At 48.6% G+C, this 16,734-nt stretch overlaps 6 protein-coding genes across 6 annotated transcripts; 2 read left to right on the top strand and 4 right to left on the bottom strand.

The window, feature by feature from the left end:
- Positions 1-771: 771 nt before the first annotated feature.
- Positions 772-2,145, bottom strand: VC83_01613 (uncharacterized protein; the record flags this gene model as incomplete). Its single annotated transcript, XM_024465288.1, has 1 exon — positions 772-2,145. Exon 1 carries the CDS (start codon positions 2,017-2,019, stop codon positions 772-774), a length of 1,248 nt encoding a protein of 415 aa, XP_024327355.1. The 5' UTR covers positions 2,020-2,145.
- Positions 2,146-4,897, top strand: VC83_01612 (uncharacterized protein; the record flags this gene model as incomplete). Its single annotated transcript, XM_024465287.1, has 2 exons — positions 2,146-2,548; positions 2,619-4,897. Exon 2 carries the CDS (start codon positions 2,996-2,998, stop codon positions 4,895-4,897), a length of 1,902 nt encoding a protein of 633 aa, XP_024327356.1. The 5' UTR covers positions 2,146-2,548; positions 2,619-2,995.
- On the bottom strand, positions 4,885-6,639 carry VC83_01611 (uncharacterized protein). Its single transcript, XM_024465286.1, has 2 exons — positions 6,429-6,639; positions 4,885-6,340 (listed from the first exon to the last, which is right to left on the bottom strand). Exons 1-2 carry the CDS (start codon positions 6,524-6,526, stop codon positions 4,936-4,938), a joined length of 1,503 nt encoding a protein of 500 aa, XP_024327357.1. The 5' UTR covers positions 6,527-6,639; the 3' UTR covers positions 4,885-4,935.
- A 6,367-nt stretch (positions 6,640-13,006) lies between these two features.
- On the top strand, positions 13,007-13,616 carry VC83_01610 (uncharacterized protein; the record flags this gene model as incomplete). Its single annotated transcript, XM_024465285.1, has 2 exons — positions 13,007-13,009; positions 13,054-13,616. The coding sequence occupies 2 exons, from the start codon at positions 13,007-13,009 to the stop codon at positions 13,576-13,578; spliced, it is 528 nt and encodes a 175-aa protein (XP_024327358.1). The 3' UTR covers positions 13,579-13,616.
- A 985-nt stretch (positions 13,617-14,601) lies between these two features.
- On the bottom strand, positions 14,602-15,565 carry VC83_01609 (uncharacterized protein). The gene has a single exon (XM_024465284.1). The coding sequence runs from the start codon at positions 15,283-15,285 to the stop codon at positions 14,635-14,637; it is 651 nt and encodes a 216-aa protein (XP_024327107.1). The 5' UTR covers positions 15,286-15,565; the 3' UTR covers positions 14,602-14,634.
- Positions 15,566-16,725, bottom strand: PEX11 (Peroxisomal membrane protein PMP27). The gene is made up of 2 exons (XM_024465283.1): positions 15,920-16,725; positions 15,566-15,858 (listed from the first exon to the last, which is right to left on the bottom strand). The coding sequence occupies exons 1-2, from the start codon at positions 16,462-16,464 to the stop codon at positions 15,696-15,698; spliced, it is 708 nt and encodes a 235-aa protein (XP_024327106.1). The 5' UTR covers positions 16,465-16,725; the 3' UTR covers positions 15,566-15,695.
- Between the last annotated feature and the right edge of the window lie 9 nt (positions 16,726-16,734).

Here is a 16,734-nt window from a genome sequence, read left to right as displayed (position 1 = left end):
CAATAACCTCTTGAACTTGCTCATCGGATAGGATAAGTGGCCTATCCGAACGCTTCTTCGGAGTTGGAGGGCCCTGGCAAGCATACCAAGCCTGCCGTTCCGTGCAGCCAATATAGGCTGCAATTTTTTGGAACTCCCAATCTAGGGAGCGTAGTAGTGCGCAACGAAGCCGCTCATCGCGAGTAAGATGAGGCATTGTAGTTATTGAAAGAGTATGAATTTCCTACATATAAAATACAATAGTAGGAATTTTGACGCGTTAAAAAGGTACAAACAAGCCTACGCGTACCCATGCTCCAACCCATGCCCAACCCCCGGTCATCTCATGACCCACTCACAAAACTTATGAACAACACCTCCGTAGATGGTCTGGGCTCTATGGCGGCTGGTGGGCAGGGGTTTTCATAATGAGGGGGCTTAGAGCCACTTTTTTTCTCGCTCCGAGCGCAGGGGGGGGTTTGCCTTGGGGGTGGGGAGGGATGGGAGAGACATGTTTTGGGGCGGGTATCGTCTAGGTCTATATAGCTTGATATTGTGGTGGTGGTGGTAGGGCCGAGAGCCGCGTTTCTGAGACGGAGGGGGGGATAAGGTTGATATAGGTACATACGCCACGCCGCGTTCCAGGATGGGAGAGTTTGGAATTGCCAAGGAAGAGACATCATCTCAGGCCCCCTTTCCTCCCTCCTTCATCCCTTACATCCCCACCACGTCCACCTCACCCCTTGCCTCCCTCCCTCACGTCCCCCCCCCTTTCACTCCCACCCCCCCCCTTCACTCCCACCCCCCCCCTTCACTCCCACCCCCCCCCTCCCCCCATCCAGGCGGCAAAGCAAGCAAACTATCCATCCCCAAACTCCCCGGCAACAACTGACTCCTCGTCCACTGACTCCCCAGCTCATCCACCTCCTCCCCAAACACCGTCTCTTTCACCGCCAGTCCCGGCCGCGGTGGGGGACTGCTACTCGTCACTGCCCATCTGCGTCGCAGTAGTGCGTCGGGGCTGCTTGGGACTTGGATGGGTGGTTGTGGTTGTGTGCGCGGCGGTAGGGGGGCGAGGCAGTCGTCGTCCTCTTCCTCCTCACCCTCCTCATCGTCGTTGTCTAAGTTGTCTAGGTCGGCTTCAGAATCGGCGTCTGAGTCTGCGATCTCCGTCTTCGCGACCCTCCGCGGCGGCGGCGGCGTCGGCGTCGAGGCGGCTGTGAATTCAGATAGTACCTGCGCAGTGGGAGACTGCGTCGACTGCGTCGACTGCGTCATGTGTCGTGGGCGAAACGGGCTCGAGTCCGGGACGCGGGAGAGTGGTGAGTCTTGCGTGATTGCCTGGGTGGAGATCTGGGATTGGTGAGGGAGCGACAACTTGCTCGGTGAGGACGGTATGGGCGAGGTGTGCACGTTGAGATTGGTATTTCCGATGCGCCGTCCAAGGGGCGACGGCTGGTCGTGCATCCGTAGTCCGTGTGTGATGCTTTGCGAGGAGAGCGGGGTGGCGGGGGAGAGGGAGGAGGGCACTTCGAGGGTGCGTTTTCGGGTTGGGGTTTTGGGGGGGGGCATTGGGGTGGTGGCCGCCTGGGATGGTGAGGGTTTGGTGGTTTTGTCCGGGGAGGACTCCTGCTGCGCTTGCTCCTTCTCCTGCTCCTGCTCCCCCTCCTCCTCCTCATCTTCATCTTCATCATCGACCTCAGCATCCCTACACTTGACTTTCGCCATAGAATCAAAATCCAGCTGCGTAAGCGTCTGCGTATAAAACTTGGACGAAGGCGTCAACGTCTTCCTTCGAGTCTTCCCCTCCCTCTCGTATGTCTCAATCTCCTCATCGATTTCCTTATCGGTCAACAGGTTGACAAATCCAATCTGTGTTAACGTCTCCTGCTTCTTCCGTTTCACCTCCCCCAAGCTGTGTCGCCCGTAGACCTTCTGTCGTCGTGGCTGGAATTTGACTTGTTGGGCTGGTAGTCGTGGCGATTCGTAGACCCTACCAGGAGGAGGATTTGCTCGTGCGGCTCTCGTTTGTGGTGGCATATTCGAAGCTTCCGATATCTTGCCCGGGTATATAGATAATTTATCGCGTATAACTCGTTTCCAAGAAGCGCATCCCCAAGTCGTAGCAAAATCGTTATTTCTTCGTAGACGCCAGTCGCGTCGCTGGTTTGGGGGTTTGGGAGACGCGTTGGTACTTGAGGTAATTAAGCGACGGGCCAAGTCCGACGTCATATCCAGGCAGGCAGCGGGGGAAATATATATTCGGAACCCTGACAATCGAGTCCCATGGGTTGCTGTCTCTCGCTTGGTCTTGGAATCATTTTTGATATAATGAACTAGCTTGCTACAGATTGCGCAGGCTGGACTTGATATAAAACCCAGCGATATACACGCGGCCCTGATCCACGCTGTGGCTGACTCAAACTCGAAGATGAGAGCGCACAGGTCAACAGGTGTACCAGAAGGTTGAACGAGCTTATGAAGACGCTGCAAGTCGATATACTTTACCCTCACAATGGCCAGGCGTAATGCAACTCGTGGAGGCGCTGCTGCACGATCCGGCGCAGCCGTGAGTCACATCCCCGAGGTATACCAGGATATGATATCGGAGGCTCTCTCGAATGACCACGACTCGATAGACCGCCCACCGAAGCGCAGGAGGACAAGGCAAACATTGGAAAGCCACCGCGAGGATCTCGATGAGGAGCAGGAAAAGCGGGAAGAGCGCCACGAGGACATCGAGGAGGAGCAAGAGAGCCAAGAGGAAGTTTTCGAAGATGTCCTGCCGCCAGCAGCGCAAATAGTCTACAACTCTGACTCCGGCTCGGACTCGGATGATGCTACGTTTGAGGATGTTGAGTTATATTCCGACCCCTTTCAACCTGGCCTTGGTGGGGATGAACGAGATGACGACCAACATATAGACCTCACCCTCAGCAAGCGGATCGAGGCGCCCCTGAGGACGCCTAGGAAGAAAGGGCGGACATACACGAAGGAAGAACGCGCTGCACATTTAATGACTCATAAAATGCACCTACTATGTCTGTCTCGATACGTAGAGCGACGGAACGAGTGGTGCAATGATGCAGAAGTTCAAAGCATTCTTAAGCCTCTTCTGCGTGAGAAAGACCGTCAGTGGTTCAAAACGAAGCCCGGGTGGACGCAGTTCCGCAGGGCAGAGTCGATAAAGAAGGGATTGGAGATCGCTGGGAACATCTGGTTGACCAATTTTAAAATCACGTCGAGGGGAATGAGGCGAGCGTACTGGGACGAAGACGGGCGGATTTCAGACTTTATTCTTCCCCCGGATGCTGACCGTGTCCTTGATAAGTCAGACTTTAAGCTCGCGGCGAAGAATATGGAGGGTTCTCGTGATACTGGGGCACAGTTATATTGTGCGCTCTTGCGTGGCGCTGGCCTCGACGTGCGATTGGTATGCTCTCTTCAGTTACTTCCTATCAACGCATCATCGACAAAAACAAGACCTCCACCTCAGGGCATTTCCACCCTCAGGCCTGTAACACCAACTACACCCACTAGTGACAGCGAAGCCATGAACATAGCTAGTCCGACCTCTTCTTTCGCGAGCCGAGCCTCCGGCGCGCCATTCTCCGCACGCAGACGAGTCGGCCACCCAAACGCTGCAGACTTTCACATTCCCGACGCAACACCTCCGCGGCGGCCTCCTCCCCCGAAACCCAAGCAGAGACGGAATATCGAATCTCCATATCCAGTATTCTGGGTTGAAGTCCTGGATGAAGCGCATCAAAAGTGGATGCCAGTCGACCCCCTTGTCACAGGAACCATCAATAAACCTTCTGTTTTCGAACCACCAGCGGCAGATGCCGAGAACACAATGACTTATGTTTTTGCCTTTGAAGAGGATGGAGCCGTTCGCGACGTCACTTGTCGGTATACCAAGTGGTACTCCGCCAAGGTTCGTAAAACCCGCGTGGAATCCACAGATGGGGGGTTAAAATGGCTGCGTCGAACAATGAAGTTCTACTCGAGAGGGTTTAAAACAGACCTAGATCAGATCGAAGACATCGAGCTTCAAACCATCGAAGGTAGAGAGCCGATGCCGACGAGCATAGCTGATTTCAAAGGCCACCCGCGATATGTTCTTGAGCGTGATTTGCGACGTAATGAAGTGCTCGTGGACCCACATGAGATTGGGAAAGTGGCTTCTGGACGCGATGCCAACTCTGCGGGTGGAAAGGGGAAGAAGATTGAGAGTGTGTTCCGGCGGGGCGACGTCAAGACCGTTAGGAGCGCAGATGGCTGGTACAGGCTCGGCAGGGAGGTGAAGGTTGGCGAGCAGCCTATGAAATCGCGAGCGGCGAGGAGGATTGCGAATGATGACGAAGAGACGGGTGATGTAGCTCTATATACTGAAGACCAGACGGTGTTGTATGAAGCACCCCCTGTGGTTGATGGGCGCGTTCCAAAGAACGTTTATGGGAATTTAGATGTTTACGTCGAGAGCATGGTCCCCAAAGGGGGGGTGCACCTACCATACCCAGATGCCGCTCGGGCGGCTCGACTTCTTGGTATAAGCTACTCAGATGCCGTGACTGGTTTTGAATTTCGCGGGCGCCAGGGTACGGCTATCATCAAAGGAGTTGTTATTGCCTCGGAATACCAGGAGGCTGTTGAGGCTGTAGTACAGGGCTTCAAAGATGACGAGTGGCATGCGAAGGAAGAACGGCGCTCGATGGCCGCTTTACGGATGTGGAAGCGGTTTATGGTTGGTCTGAGGATCAAGGAGCGCGTTGATGCGTATGAGATTGAGGGAGAGGAAAAGGAGGATGAGTATATACAGGACGACGACGAAGGTATGCAGAGCGAAGAGTATGATATGGATGAAGCAGGTGGTTTCTTCCCGGAAGATGAGGGCAGAGGTTTCGTTCCTGAGTGAAATATGATTTATATATCTGAATAATACAATAACCCAGTTTACATATCGGCTGTAGCTCTTCTAGCACGAGCCCAAACAGGCAACCCGCCTTTCATAGGGAGCGTAAGGCTATTCCTGCTGAACCGGTAGCATCCCTCGCAATCCTCAAAGTCAAAGAACAAAACAAGCTTCGCAATCACCATCACAGATATTGACTCTGCCATTTTCTTTCCCAAGCAAACTCGGGCGCCTCCATTGAAGACCGGGTATTCAGACTGGCTTTTCATCAATAGTTTCCCATCTTGCAGCCAACGCTCTGGTTGAAATTTTTCCGCGTCCTCCCCCCAGATACGTTTTGACCTGTTTATAGCCCATGGGCACCAAAGAATAATTGAAGATTTCGGCAGGAATGTCCCATCTGGGAGTGTTGTATCTGTTTGACATTGCTTCATCTCAAAGGGTACCGGTGGGTAGAGTCTGAGAACTTCGTAGAATACTGCTGTTGTGTACGGTAGAGAGTTTGGACGGAGACCCTCATAGTCATCTGCCCAGGGATCCGCTGTAAGCGCCTCCTTGGCCCCTTCGGCTTCTATTTCTTGTCGAATCAGTGAGATAACATGCGGGTGTCGGATTAAAGTGTAGAAGCCCCATGTGAGCCCTTGAGCAGTCGTATCTCGACCGGCGGAAAGGTAGCTAAGAGCGGCATCAGCCACTACTTGATGATCCGGGATTGCGTCAAGAAGCGCGTTGATCAGGCTTCCGGATATCCCGGCGAGTCTGCCATCTGCCTTTTCGTCCTCCTTGTTTCTCTTGGCCACGGCATTTTCCACGATCTCTTGGCCAAACTTCTTCACTGTCGCAAGAGATTCCTTCATCTTCTGCGCAATGATGGGCTCCGTCACGCGCCACAGCGGATGCTGGAATCGTCGGCCAGTTGCACTGGATGCGTACTCAAAAGCTTCCGAAAAGTCTCGGGATGAGCTCATGTCCATACCGTACACCATACGGCCCATCAAATTGGTGGTGAGTGATAAGAGCACCCTCTCCAAGTCAACCGGCTTGTTTATATCCATGTCGTAGAGTTCTCTGACGGTCGTATGTAGGTCACGCGGCAGAGCAACCTCTGCGAGTACCTTGAGATTCGCATTATTTAAGAACTGAAGTCCTGCTTTGCGCTGAACTTTCCATAATTCCCCATCGGCATTGATGATTCCGTGGCCAAAGAGATCCGAAGATCTGGATTTGAAAAATTCGCCTTTGCCGAATGTGGCGTCATTTCTGAATACGAAGTCCAGATTTTTGGGATCATTAATAACCACGCCCGGTGGTAAAGTCGGGACTGAGATCTGGAATGTTTCAAAGCCAAATGACCGCTCGCAACTTGTAAACCAGGAAAAAAGATCCTGTCGGTTCTGAAAGAAACGGAATACGTTGCCAGCGAAAGGCAACGTGTCCAAAGGTTTCCTAGATTGGAATCAGCAGAGATTTCATTGTCTAACCATCAACCCAGAGAAGAAATAGGGACTTCTAGGATATAATAATACGTACATACCTTAATGGCTTTCCATTACGTCTAAGTTTTGGAGACTGGCCGAAAAAAATAAAAAAGATTAAAAATAATAATATAGCACAAATAATTAGCACACTCATTGTTTAGACGTGAACTGTCGCTTTATTGTCCAACGTCTGAATAGTCATTTATACATTCTTATTTTATTTACTTATAGTATTTTGTGTGACGAGCTGGATGTTGAAGAGGATCGTTTCACTGTGAAGGAGGTCAGGGGCGAGGCTGTCAAGTGTGGATATATTGTAATACCGGCCCCTAATCGGACCGAGACCTAAGCCACCACGTAGGTGGCGTAGGGCTGCCATATACGCCAGGTGTAGGGCAGACTCAAAGCTGGGCGTAGGATCGGCATCAGCCTCGTAGAAACCGGGCGTAGGATTAGCACTAGCTTCATAGAAGCTGGGTGTAAAGGATCAGCGCCAGCTCTGAAGCCGGGCGTTTGAGACGGGCAGATCGCCTAGCTCAACCCTCAGGCCTGAGCTAGTTTCAGGAGCCGGTCTACAAATAGTACGTAGGCCCAGTAGATAGTTCATTAATTGGGTAAAAGAGTCGTATACCATGTAAGCTAGTAAAAAAGAACGATAAATGAAAATTAGACCCTGTAATTGACCGTAACGTATGTGTATAGCGAATGTGCCAAACTAGCGAATGTGCCAAAATTTCGCGATGATGGAATAAATATGAAGATAATTCCACCACGATGCCTAAAATCAATTAAAGATACTTGGAATCCTCTTCCCTAGATATCGCTACTGTAATCTGACAAGTACGTGCATTATGTCCGGTCTCACCACAGTTGCCACAACGCCTTGTTCTACTAATCGTCGTAACCAACTTTTCCGCTTGAGCGAAGCGAAAAGTTGGTTACGACGATTAACGTAAGTCACCGTGCAACGCGGTGTCCCGGGTAATGCGGGTAGTTGTACTTTTACATACAATTTGTATGTAAAAGGTACTTAATTTAAAAATTTAAAAATTGCTGCATCGCTTTCAATTGAACTGCTACGGCTTAATCCTTCTGTATTATATAAACTACTAGAGCAGTATCAAAAGTGTTGGTAGAGGCTTATATTAGTTCCGTTTTATTTTATTTCTCCATACAATTTCGCTAGTAAATTTGTATGGTAAAATGACAAAATTTTAGTTATCATAAAGTCTATTAGGATATCATGCTAAATATAAAATAGCATATAAATAACGTGCATGTATAACGAAAGTGCCAAACAAGCGAAAGTGCCAAAATCATGCGGCGACCAACCCCCCCAACTAAATGTTAAATTCCTCCACAACAAAACATGCGCCATAAAAATGATGAAAGCAAATTAGTGCTAGCTATCCAAGCTATGCAAAGCGACCCAAATTTGCGCCTTCGAGTTGCAGCTAGGATCTATTCCGTAGACCACCGCAAGCTACGTCACCGTTTACAAGGCGTACCTTCACGACGCGATATCCAAGCCAACTTACGGAAATTAAGTAACCTAGAGGAATCAGTTCTTGTTCAGTATATACTTGACTTAGCTGCTAAAGGGTTCCCTCCTCAGTTATCTATTGTTGAAGATATGGCAAATCGACTACTTGCAACACGCGACGCGCCACGCGTCGGGTCACGTTGGGCTTCAAACTTTGTTAAGCGCCATGTAGAGCTCCGGACACGCTTCCAGCGAAAATACGACTACCAGAGGGCTAAGTGCGAAGATCCAGAAGTCATTCGTGGCTGGTTTGAGCTTGTATGGAACACAATTCTAAAGTATGGCATCAACAATGCAGATATCTACAACTTTGATGAGACTGGGTTTATGATGGGCGTCATCTCAAGCGCAACGGTAGTAACGAGCTCAGATGGGTGGGCAAAGGCAAAAAAGGTGCAGCCTGGCAATCGGGAATGGGTTACAGTAATCCAAGGCGTTAGTTCTCAAGGTTGGGCAGTGCCGCCATTTGTCATTGTGGCAGGTAAAAACCACCTTGCATCTTGGTATGAGAATAGCGGATTTCCAGCAGATTGGGTAATCGCTGTTACTGCAAATGGCTGGACTACAAACGAGAGAGGTATGGATTGGATTCAGCATTTTGAGAAGCACACAAAGCCCCGGAGTGTTGGTGGTTATCGCTTGTTAGTCCTTGATGGTCATGAGAGCCACCACTCAGACAAGTTTGAGGAGTACTGCAAAGAACACAACATTATTACGCTTTGTATGCCTGCTCACTCTTCCCATATACTCTAACCACTTGATGTTGGCTGTTTTGGCCCATTAAAGAGAGCTTACGGTCGGCAAATTGAAGATATGATGCGGGCTCATATTATTCACATTACTAAGGATGACTTCTTTCCTGCCTTCCACGCTGCATTTAACATTGCAATGACAGAAAGCAATATTCAGGGAGGGTTCCGAGGTGCTGGGCTTCTTCCATTTAGCCCTAAGAGTGTAATATCTACACTTGACCTTAGGTTTAAGACGCCAACACCTCCAACCTCTCGCCCAAACACCGCTCAACCATGGGTTTCTCAGACACCAAATAACCCAACTGAAGCTGTATCACAGTCTACTTTCATTAATCATCAAAATAGCTCTCCAACCTCAATCTATGCAGCTGTTGACCAGTTTACAAAGGGTGCATCGCAAATAATGCATCAATTAGCATTGTTAAAAGCAGAGAACCAAAACCTGCGACAGGCAAATGAAGTGCTAAGCAAGTGCCGGAGAGCTAAAAAAACACGACTACAGCAAGGAGGATCACTTAGTCAACAGGTAGCACAGGAGCTACAGGACGAGAGGGACGTTGTGCAGCAAGTAGAGCAAGAAATAAGGGCAAGTAGTGGTCGGAAGCCAAGGGAAGAAACCCATGCACGTCGCTGTGGCAAGTGTGGTGAGACTGGACACAATGCGCGCACTTGTCAGATTGTAATAGACAGGTCTGAGGAAGAGGACTCCGAGTAGTTTTAATTAATTTATATTGTTGTGGTGGATTTATCGCAATTCTTATGGGGTAGTCGCGATATTTTGGCACTTTCGCTTGTTTGGCACTTTCGTTATACATGCACGTTATATATTTCAATATTATATATGAGGGCGAAGTAATGGTAGTCGTTCCCTACAGTGTTGCCCGAGTACTACTCGAGGAATTACTCGAGTAGTACTTGACTCGAAGAAATCTGAACTACTCGAGTACTACTCGAGTAGTTGCCAAGACAGCCAAGAGAGCGGGGTAAGGATGTAGACAGAATTATAGCATAGGCAAAGTGAAGCTTTCAATGACTTGAATATTACTGTGATACTTACCATCGTCAAGATGAGCGAGTCTTCGCTATCACCGCCGCCCCTAGCGACCCGAGCGAATATGAGAATGCCTCTCAAGATCCACTCTTGCCCCTACCACTTGTACGCATGCCTGTACAGCCTCAAGACCAACTGTTACCAGATTCTGACTCAATCCTCTTTGCAAAGGGTCTATACTCTCGTACTATTCTTGATAATGCGCCTTTAAGAATATCATTTAAGTGCTTGCAGCCACATTGCACATATACACCATCACAACCTACAAAGATGCAGACAACGAGTAATCTTTGGAAGCATTTAAAGACACAACATCCAGCAATACATGCACAATATAAGAAAATGTTGAAGGAGGAGGTTGCTCAGACTGATTGGTTGGGCGTGTGGCTCGCCAACCGAATCGGGTTGCGGACCACCCACAAATAGTTCCGTAGATAGCTTCACTCAGAAAAACAATACAACACATATTACAGTGAACTGTTGTTCAACTCAACTTGATGACTTATACTACCACTGCAAGTGATATCATACACTTCAACAGAAAAAGCATGTTCAAGACGGAGATACACAGCCTTCTTCTTCAACTACAGCTACATTCTTCCAGCCTTGCAAAGTACCTAGCCATGCACCAAATTCGTCAAAATTTAGAGAGCTTCTACTCTCATTTATTGTGTCTAATAACCTACCATTGCGTACATCTGAGAGGCTATCCTTCCGGCAGCTTGTTAGCCATTTAAATCCAACAACACTTGTAATTGGACGGACGACAATTGCAAAAGACTTGCAACGGATATTTTGCATTCATAAAGCAAGGTTACAACTTGAATTACAGCAGCATACTGCACAAGGTGGACGGATATCTTTAACAACTGATACTTGGTCTGCACGCAACTATTCTGAATACGCTGCAGTAACAGCACATTGGATCTCTGATAAGTGGCAGTTACGATGTACAGTCTTAGATGTTATTGAGCTACAAGAGCCAATCCATTCTGGTGAATATCTTGCAGGGCAGTTAATAGCTGTTACAGACGACTATGGTATTACTCCTGCAGTTTTTACTATCACTCGTGATAACGCTTCTTGTAATGGTGGGTGCACCAGATGTGAGAATCTAGCGAGAGCTATTTTGGTGATGCGCAATTCGATTTTTAATTGTTACGATTGCAGCTCACAGCTACAGGCACGCATAATCACGTGACCACGTGCTCCCACTGCTTAGTGTTGGAACTACGTTCCTAGATGTACGCTGCACAGTGTAGCTTGTATACTGGCTATATGTATATATAGGGCTTCGCACCCATAGTTTACTCAATTAAGTCGTCAAACTCCAAATTTGTGTTCAACACTTAGTGTTGGGGAAAGAGGATGTGCACCATGGGATACGGTGGCATTTTGGCCCTGGAATGGCCGCTTTTCCCAGTGTTATTGTCGGGCTCCCCAATTGGTGCTTGGCATGGGCCAATTGCCTCAGAACTCCGACACATCGGGTTTCAGGCCCAAACCCTTCTGTTACTCAGCGCGTTTGGGTAGGCCCTTCGAATAACATAAGTAGTACGTAGGCTCCGTAGATAGTGTAGTAATTCAATTTAATCAATTTGTTCTATATACTGTAGTCTACTGTCAAGTTTTCCTGCCCGTTGCGCAAAAGCCCGAAGGTCCGGTCACCAAATACACCGCGCGCAAATAGTAGCCTTTAAGGTTACAAGGAACCGCTAAGTGCTCAAGCTGTATATTATGAGGATTAGCCTCACCTTCCTACTTTTCTTCTTCTTCTTCTCTCTTTAGATTCAATCTAGCTTACTTTACTTGGACTGGCATCATGACCTCCATGACCATCGTAACATCCTTAAAGCATACTACTAGCGACAATACTATATGCTTGAACGTTACGAAGCAAATAAAGTCCCTGTCTATGCTTAAATGTTACAAAGCAAATAAAGATCCTGTCTATATGCTTGAATGTTATGAAGCGAATAAAGACCCTGTCTAAACGTCTAACTTGCCATTTAATGGCTCATTTGATCATGGACTGACGATGTTACAAACATAACTATCTATAACTGCTTTCGAAAAAGCACAATTCTCTAATGCCTAATTTAGCTTCTAATACACCCTCTTCCTAATATGAACAAGTATAACAAGTTGGCCACATCCGCAATACTATGGATCTCTTGAACTTCTTAAATCTTGTAACGACACAGGGCACCCAGCTCACAGTAATAGCATATGAGAGTGCGAGTCGGAGGCTAAACGGATGCTATCCTATAGGTCTACTATGAAGGATACAAAAAAGATGAAGGGGGAACCCCGTTGAGTCTGTTTCCTTAAGTACCCGAAACGGGCCCGACTCGGTTATCCCAACCCTAGCCCTGAACCTTCCACTGCAACAGTTCTGCATCGGCCCTGAACCCTATACACTTACCGTCCCCCATTATAGTGTAACTCGCTATATGCTCCTCTACTGGTTTGAAACCCCACCGAGTCGGATTCCATGCTTGTAGTGACCGTAACAGTTCTGAGACAGGTTCTTCGAGTATCTAGGTACGGAGGCATCCTTACAAATCTAGTGGAGGAGGACATAGAGACGATAGAGGAGAGCATTAGGGAGCCTATAGGGGAGGATATACCGCTAGAGCAGGTCATTGCACAATATATACCAGATTCTAAGGCTTAAGATGATGACGAGGATGAAGAGCTTAATCTACAGCCTGTGTTAACCCTACAAGCTGCACATCAAGCTGTATAATGTCTGATTGAGTTCATAAAATCTAGGAATAGTAGGACGAAGGAGGCAGCAGTGTATTTGCGGTCCTTTAAGAAGTTTAAGAGAGAATTAGGGCTTATAGTAGCCAATTCTAAGGCATAGGGAACCTAGGATGGCTGGTTTATGTAAATAGCCTCATTTTATATAGATGTCACGTGAAATTCGATATCTTAATATTTACGCTATCTCAATATTTACGGGAGCTGAGCTATCGACCTAACGGATTATGACTGTACAACATCAAGACACAAATTGGGTAAGCGCTCCCGGAAGCTTAGCTGCTGTGGGTTTCACAATGACACAACACCGACAGACAAGGCTGGCTACCCCGCCGTCTCATTTTATCTCAAAAGCGAATGATTTATTGAATTAGGCATAATCACCCCTCAGTTGCCATGCTCTGGATTATAATTGTCAGACTTCAATTGCATTGTTTCGGATCACAAATACCCTACCTAATTGCTGGGTAGTATGATTATAATATCTCCTCGGATTCAGTTCTACGAAATAACTGACCAGCCATGGTACTAAACCCTATCAGCCATATTTCTCACTGCTAATATTGAAGAACAGGTTCCCTGAATACTTCCTCCGGAAGGTCCAGTCATGCCTCACAGTTGCCTGGAATTTTCGAATGCCAATCATGCAAAGGCACTCACCGGCGCAAGTTGTCTCGAGCATTCTTTACAATACTCTTGACAAATCAGTTACTGAATATACATATGTCGATTTTTGTGCAGGCGCTGGTGGTCCCACTCCCTGCATTGAACGAGAATTGAACCAGAAGCTGGCCCCCAAAAAATCACCCTCAGCCAACGGCGACACCAACGAGTCTGTAAAATTCGTAATGACCGACCTACATCCTCACATTGCAGACTGGAAAGGGGCTTGCAGCAAGAGCAAAAACCTGACATTTGTTTCAAAACCGGTTGATGCTACAAATGCGCCTGCTGACTTGATATTGGGCGACGGGAAGAAGGTTTTCCGCATGTTTAACCTCGCATTCCACCATTTCGATGATAGTCTTGGCCGCGACATACTCAAGAACACACTAGAGAACTCTCATGGCTTTGGGTACTTATTCATCCAGTGATATGAGGCTGTACTAGCTGACATAACCTAGTATCTTCGAGCTCTCCGAGAGAACGCCATCATCACTCTTAATGATAACCCTAATGGGCCTTCTTTTCTTCCTCATTACCCCGTTCTACTTCTGGAGATCACCCGGCCACCTCTTTTTTACCTATATTATTCCAATTATACCTTTTGTGGTTGTGTTTGATGGCTACGTATCGTCGCTGCGTACGAGGACAGCGGGCGAGCTGTGTTCGCTGTTGAAGACGTCGGGCGGGGACATGGATGGGTGGAGCATAAGAAGTGGCCGTAATGAGCATACTAAACCCCTTGGATATGTAACATGGGTTATTGGAATAAAGGAATAGATAGACTTTATTGCTTTGGGCGTCTTTATACCACATTGGTTAGGACAGAGTGTACTTTTGAACTCTGCTGAGCTCCTTCCTTAATGTTTAAATGTGTGCCATGCTGCATTTCCTAAATTTTAGCTCCAATACTCAACGTCGACCACAGAAGTCTCGTGAAAGTATATTTTAAATACGCAAATTTCTGGATTCTTATCAAATAGTTTTTGAGTTTGAATTCTCAAAGGGCGCTTGGGATCATTGCATCACTTCGACAACCACTGTGGTCTCTGGTAACCGGAATTCATCTCTTAGCAGGCGTCTGCACAAAACAATGCGAACATTATGACGGCCACGAGAAACATTTCACCCAAATGTGAAGTCCATGAAATGTCCCCGACACATCACAACAATACATATCACTAGAAAAAACCTAGCAACACCCAAAGACCACTCTGCCACTCTGACAATCAGCAAACACTGGCTTCACAAACAACCAACCATGGAGCAAGACCCAGACCCATACTCTTATCATGCGCATCCATACAACGCTCCACCGCGCGCCGATCTAGCTTCCTTGCCACCACTCGCCAGTAAGCTGACCCACAGCCCACAACCTCTCCATCACTGACAGACATCCGCCCACAGTACCACGTCCATTCCGTCTCTGCAACGTCAGCCCCGAGGAACGAGCAACTTGGTGCATGCAAACAGCCTATGAGCTCGCTCTACTCAAAAACAGCGCTTTCCACTACGGAGACGCGTACGGCAAGGTAGTGGCTGTCGAGGAGACGAAGCTCCTGCTCACCAATATTATTGAGATGAACAGCAAAGGCAGGAGCACGTTGGCTGCTATCTTGGAGGCGATGGTGGGGCTGGAGAAGTCGATGTGGACGGTGGTTATAGAGGAGGAGGTGCAGAATGAGCTGGCGAGTATAGTGAGATTTGATGGGCATTGTAGGGCTAGGCTTGTGGCGATGAATATGTGAGTCTCGATGCACTATCGGGGTTGGTCGATGTGTGCTGATGGGTGATATTAGCCTCATAGAGAAGATAGCGGAGACGAAACAGATGATCGCCGTCATTGAGCAGAGAGTTATGACCGCCAACCCTTGGGTCCAAACTTGGAGTAGTGCAGAAGGTCCTGATAATTCCGAGGTGTTTTCACTAGAACAAGAGCCAATAGAAACAGAAGAGGGAGAGGTGGAAGCACCGGCAGAAACAGGCGTCGTTGAGGCAGAGGAGGCTCCGACATATCGAGGCGGCAGCTCTGACAACCAGTATGCCAACACTGAGAAGACCGCAGATGTGGCACCCAGTGAAACGGCGAAAAAAGAACGAACGCCACGCAGGCTCTGGAGACCGCAATTCGGAAGCATGTCCTTGGCCGAGGCTGAAAATTATTCGAGTTGGCGTGGAAGCCGAACTATCTGAGGGGAAACCTAGCTGTTTGGCTTGGAATGTTGCTTGATATGAGCGTCTGGAAGGGACTGAGAGCTTTGCCTGTGTGGCTGCGATACCCCGTGCTGTCGATTTTATAGCGATGGCCCGTCAACGATGTATGAGTGGATTGTATGGCCTCTAGATTGTAGTATGTAGGAGAAGCTGTAGGTTGTATCAAAATTAAGCACAACGCAACGCACCTGGTCCAATTCGAGAGCTGGGTGGGATATAGATTTGGTCATTCTTGCAATAAATAGGGAACACTACACCGTATATTCTACAAATTATCAACCGCGTTATGCACAATCAACCCATCTCCATTCTCCATTCTCCATTCTCCATCCGCCTAAGCCGTCTTCTTCCACGCGCCGTAGAGACCAATCAGCGAACTGGTGGTCCCGGCAATACCGATAATTCCGTCATCGAATCCAGTCCATCCCAGACTCGAGGTCGGCATAACCAAGTCGCAGCAGTCGGAGAGGAGCTGTAGCTGGATCGCAGCACGTTCGCTAACACACAAAAATCAGTACAAAAATATCTTAAAATCGGGGAGAGCACAGGTAAACTCACCGCTGGATCTTCTTGCCCTCAACCACGCTCTCGCCATCCTTCTTATCCAACCTAGCCTCTCTATCCTTCAGCGCCCACAGCGTATACAAGCCGCTAACAACGCTGAAGCTCAGCCCAGCGAACCACGCCTTCTGCGAATTCCTAGTAATGTTCTTCGCATTCGGGGTAGGCCTGATGCCAGCAGCATCCAGGAACGCAGCCGCATCAAGCGTCAGATACGCACCGTACCCGAGCTGGCGTCCGACCGCGGCATACTTGAGCACCGGGTCGAGGTCCTTGCGGTCCGCAGCAACCTTGGCGTTCTTGAAGTGCTCGATGTTCTTGCCGAGGCGCATGGCCTTGCGCGTGAGTCCGAACTGCTTCTTCATAGCCTCGAAGGGCTTGATGGCGGCGGGGGTGGCATTGGTGCGGTACAGGTACCACGCGTAGAAGCGCGAGAAGTACTGGATGGTGCGGAGGAGCTTGTCGCGGCCGACGGTGGTGGCGACGAAGCGGAGGTAGTGCGCGAGCGCGGGGTGGTAGACGACGGCGTCGATGGCGGCCATGGTTGGGGATTGTGGAAGGGGGGTGTTGGATGGGTGGTTGGATTTTTGGGACGACGGTGGTGGAAGGTGGATGTGGTTTGTGGCGGGAGAGGTCGTGGTTTTATGCCGCCGATGCCGTTTCCTTCACATTTGAGACGAGGAGATGATACCGAGGGGTGTGAGCCGAGGTTGCGTGACGGAGGATCCACTCGGAATGGTTTTGTGGGGATCGGCAACCGGATATATTAGGCTATAATGCGTTTTTTTGTGACATTTTTGGAGATTTGGAGA

Source organism: Pseudogymnoascus destructans (assembly GCF_001641265.1).
Source record: "Pseudogymnoascus destructans isolate 20631-21 unplaced genomic scaffold scaffold_3, whole genome shotgun sequence".
Taxonomy (NCBI): Eukaryota; Fungi; Ascomycota; class Leotiomycetes; order Thelebolales; family Thelebolaceae; genus Pseudogymnoascus; species Pseudogymnoascus destructans.
The sequence above is the reverse complement of the archived record's forward strand: the minus strand, read 5'-3'. Positions and strand labels throughout refer to the sequence as shown.

Bases quoted from the DNA above. Each gene is read 5' to 3' on its own strand.
- PEX11 (XM_024465283.1), bottom strand. From the start codon at position 16,464: ATGGCCGCCATCGACGCCGTCGTCTACCACCCCGCGCTCGCGCACTAC. The intron at 15,859-15,919 runs GTGAGTTTACCT...TTTGTGTGTTAG, and splicing joins GAGGGCAAGAAGATCCAGCG to CGAACGTGCTGCGATCCAGC.
- VC83_01609 (XM_024465284.1), bottom strand. From the start codon at position 15,285: ATGCTTCCGAATTGCGGTCTCCAGAGCCTGCGTGGCGTTCGTTCTTTT.
- VC83_01611 (XM_024465286.1), bottom strand. From the start codon at position 6,526: ATGAGTGTGCTAATTATTTGTGCTATATTATTATTTTTAATCTTTTTT. The intron at 6,341-6,428 runs GTATGTACGTAT...ATTCCAATCTAG, and splicing joins CGTAATGGAAAGCCATTAAG to GAAACCTTTGGACACGTTGC.